At 69.4% G+C, this 4250-nt stretch overlaps 1 protein-coding gene across 1 annotated transcript; it reads right to left on the minus strand.

Moving 5' to 3' along the window:
* Positions 1–557: 557 nt before the first annotated feature.
* Positions 558–4239, minus strand: H696_02790 (hypothetical protein; the record flags this gene model as incomplete). The annotated part of the gene is made up of 1 exon (XM_009496689.1): positions 558–4239. Exon 1 carries the CDS (start codon positions 4197–4199, stop codon positions 558–560), a length of 3642 nt encoding a protein of 1213 aa, XP_009494964.1. The 5' UTR covers positions 4200–4239.
* Positions 4240–4250: the final 11 nt, after the last annotated feature.

Consider the following 4250-nt stretch of genomic DNA (forward strand, 5'->3'; position numbering starts at 1 on the left):
GACACCCTCAATCCTTAGACGTTAGCCTGTCGGTCATGTGATGTTCGTTGGCAGCATCGGGTGCTCCATGATTGGTCCAAAACATGGCACGAGAAGAGAGAGGCGGAGGGAGAGGAAGAGGGAGAGAGAGAGAGAGAGAGCAGCCCCAGCCGCGAAGGAGGCAAGGCGGGGGGACCCAGGAAGGAGACAGACACACGCGGGGGGGGGGGGGGGGGGTCAAAATGCGGACGCATATATTTAGGGGAGGAGATACGGCACACCGGGGGAGGAAGAGGAGAGCCGGCCGACCGCAGTCCGGGAAAGGGGATCGTTTTTTTTTTGGCAACAAGGACAGATGTGGGAGGGTGATGAGGAAAGGTCTAGCGCAGGGAAGAGGGGCGGGCAGGCCTGCGGGCAGCTCTACTTGCTTGCCGAGAGGCCCAGCCGCCGGCATGACGCTGTAATGTGTGGGTGGGTGGGTGGGCGGGTGTGTACGGGAGGGAAAAAGAGACAGGAGGGGGAAAGGAGGAGCCCTGCCGGGCACCGGCGGGAGCGTGGAGGCAACGCCGGGAGCACTCTTAAGAGGAAGGCGGACCCGGCGGGGTCTTGGCCGGCCCGTCGCCAGAAGCCGCGCCCGTCTCGGCCGGCGTTTCTTGCGGGAAGGAAGCAGCCTGAGGAGGCGAGGCATCGGGATGCTGCTGCTGCTGCTGCTGCTGCTGCTCCTCGCCCTCGGGCTCCCGAGCCGAGTCGGAGAAGTTGGGCAACGTCGAGTGCATGGAGGCCGCCACGTCAGATGCACTGCCTTCCTGCGGGGCGGAGGCGTCAGGCTGGTCCACTTGAGCAGCATGCGCAGTGAAGCGAGTATTCTGTTGGAGCCAGTGACGGGAGGTCTTCGGCTGCGATGGGGGGGACACGCTCGAGGCGCCGGAAGTCGGCCTCGCGCTCGGGTCCTGACTGAAGTTCGGAATGAGGAACGGGCTCTTGGGGGCATTGGCGTTCGCCGGGGCCTCGGTCGGGCTGTCAGCCCGGGAGAAGGAGCTGCCCGAGGAGAGGGAGCTACGCATGCGGATGCCCTCGCTGCGGCTGAGAGCCTGGGCCGCCATGTCGGCCGCCGCGCGCAGATAGGCATCCTGAGCCATGCGCTTGGAGGCGGCGGTCTGGGCCTCGAGGCTTTGGCGGACGATGCGCGAGAGATTCGGCGAGAGAATGGTGGAATCCATCTCGTCGATGCGCTGCTTGCGCGCCAGAGCCACGCACACCTGGGTGGCCGGATGCATGCCGCAGTACAGACAGAGGCCGAGGCTTTCGCGGCGACTGCGCTCGTCGTGCGAGGGAACGTGCTTGCGCTCGACCGGGTCCCACAAGATGCCCCGGTGGGCCAGGTAGGGACAAGGGTCGGAGGAGATTTCATGGAGCCCACAATACGGGCACAGGCGCAGGCGCCGACGCTCATTGGCCAGGGCCAGCGATACCCGGTGATGGCCGAGGAGGAAATCGAAGCCACCCTTGCGGATGATGCCGGAGCAGGGCTCCGACGCCGGGTGCAGGCCACAGAACCGACACAGCCGGTGCTCGCGCCGGCGTTCATATTCCTCCTGGGTGACCTGGTACCGGCCCAGGGAATTGAAAGTCAGCTTGCCGGTGGCCAGCAGCAGGGGACACGCCTGGGTGAGGGGATGCTCGCCGCAATACCGGCATAGGTCCGCCTGCTCCTCGGTCCAATCATCGGACACCGGATGGGCCAGCGCCTTGCCGAGGGGAAGCAGCTCGCCCCGGCGACCGAGCGACATGCGCTGGACCCAGGGCTGCGGACAGGGCTCGGTGGCCGGGTGCTGGCCACAGGCGGCGCAAAGCCCCGACCGCAGGCGCATGGTCTTGGTGGCTTCACTCAGGTGGTAACGGCCACCGGCATAGTGGTAGCCCAGGCGCAGGAGAACCATGCACAGCTCATCGGCCTCGTGCAGGCCGCACACACCGCAGGGGACCATGATTTCGCGCAGGGTCACCTCATGACGCAAGGTGGCCGAAGACTGGTCCGGCAGGACGGTCGAGCGCTCTTGCAGCAGGGAGGCCACCGAGCTGAAGAGATTCACCGCAGCCAGGATGGAGGTGCTCTGGCGGGGGAGCTTGGGAAGTTGCTCGTCCACGGTCTGGCGGAAGAGATTAACCAGGGCCTCCACCGATTGGAGGACATCCGGTTCGGCGACCGCCGGCAGGGGAGAATCCCCCGAGGGGGGATGCTGGTGCGCATGCCGGTGCTGGCCATCGTCCCCAGCCTCCGGGTGATTGCACTGGGCATGGTCATGGTGGGCGGCGTGGGGCGGATTGCCATCGGCATTGGAGGCGATCTCCGACAGGATCGGAGACCAGGCGGCCGCGTGCCCTGGCGGCAGGGGCCGAGCCGGCGGGGTCGTCTGGCCAATGGCCGCCACCATCAAGTTCGTCAGGGCCTTGGCCGCCACGGCGAGCGACACCTCCACCGAGGGGAGATGCCCACTGGGGGTCAGGGCGGCGGCCGTGCCGATGGCCTCGCGTTGGCGGGCATCCTGCAGGTCGGCCTTGACCGAGCCAAGGTCCGGCCAGCCCAGAGCCGGGCCAGTGGAAGGAACATACGACCCGCCACGACGCTCTTCCGATCTCTGGCCAATGGCCGCCACCATCAAGTTCGTCAGGGCCTTGGCCGCCACGGCGAGCGACACCTCCACCGAGGGGAGATGCCCACTGGGGGTCAGGGCGGCGGCCGTGCCGATGGCCTCGCGTTGGCGGGCATCCTGCAGGTCGGCCTTGACCGAGCCAAGGTCCGGCCAGCCCAGAGCCGGGCCAGTGGAAGGAACATACGACCCGCCGGCCAGATCCAGCCCGCGGGCAAGCTTCAATGGGCAGGCTAGCCCATGGGGATGGCCATGGCAGTCGGGGCAGCGGGGAAACCGGTCCACCGGGGCACTGACATCGTGGCCGGTTTGCGCGCGGTAGCCACGCAGGCACCACCAGTCAACCACCGGGCAGATGGTTGCCCCGTGCGGCGGGGCGCCGCAAAAGACACACAATTGCGCCCGCGACCGGCGAAGGTACTCGGCCCCGGTGACATTGGTGGCCAGCAGCCCCATCAAGGCGTCCAGGTAGAGGAGCGTCTGCCGGGCGTCGTGGGGCCCGGGGGTGGAAGAACCAGCGGCGGCCGGCTGCAGGAGCGACACCAGCTGCGACAGGGTGCTGGAGGTGGGATTGGCGGTCAGCTTGGCGAGGGCCTCGGCTCCCAGGGGATCCGGGCCGGTGGGATTGGCCGGCGGGGCGGGCATGAAAACCGGCACCGAGGCCGGGCCGGGACCGGGGCCGGGGCCCGGTCTGGACGGCTTCAGCGATTGTAAAAGGGGATTGGTGGCGGCGATGCGCCCGAGGACCCCGGTCAGGAGGTGCTCATCGCGCCGGGCCTGCCGGGGCATGGTGGTGGGGGAAACCATGCGCACGCCGGCCGGGCCGGGAGCGGGAGCCGGGGCATTGGCCGCCTCGGCCAGGACCGCGGCCGTGGGCGCCGTGCGTGGATGCCCCATGAACTCGGCCTGGAGGGCGGCAAATTGCGGATGGATGTCCGGCGCCTCGAAGGGAAGCAGTTCCGGGTTCGGGTCATCCTGCCGGAAGGGCAGAACCCGGACCGAGCGCCGAGGGGACCGGCTCGGCCGGCTTGCGGCCCGAGTGCGATCCTCCTCCGGCTCGGTCGAGGGGGTGGCCGTCGGGGGGTCGGATGAGGCAGCGGTGGTGGTGGTGGTGGCGGTGGCGGCGGCAGCGGCGGCCGTATGGTCGCTCGGAGGCAGGGGCGGCGGATGCGGGGTGTCCGTGGCCGAGGTGGAGTAAAAGGCCCCCGGGCGCCGGCCATGGGTGGCCGGGGCGGGGAACCGGCCACGCGGCGGCCCGGCCCCGATCAGCGAGTCATAGCCGACCGGGCGCCGGACCGGATATCGCGAAGCACCAGTGCCGGGGCCGCTCTGCACCAGTGACACCCCGACTGCGGCGAGGGCCGGCGCGGCCACGAGCGTCGAGGCGGCCAGGACCACGCGCAGGCGCCCGGCCGCCAGGTGGGGCGGCCCAAGCGAAAGCCCACGTTCTCCCAAAGCCGGCAGCAGGGCCGCCGGCAGTCGATCGATCGACCCGGCCATGGCGGCCGGGGCGACTCGCGGTGCCCGGGGACTGGCGCGACCCGGGGCGACAGGGGCTCCTCGCGACATTGAGCCAGGACAAAGAGGGGGTTGGGGTCCGGGTTGGGGCGGGGCGGGGGG

Source organism: Fonticula alba (assembly GCF_000388065.1).
Source record: "Fonticula alba strain ATCC 38817 unplaced genomic scaffold supercont2.4, whole genome shotgun sequence".
NCBI lineage: Eukaryota > Rotosphaerida > Fonticulaceae > Fonticula > Fonticula alba.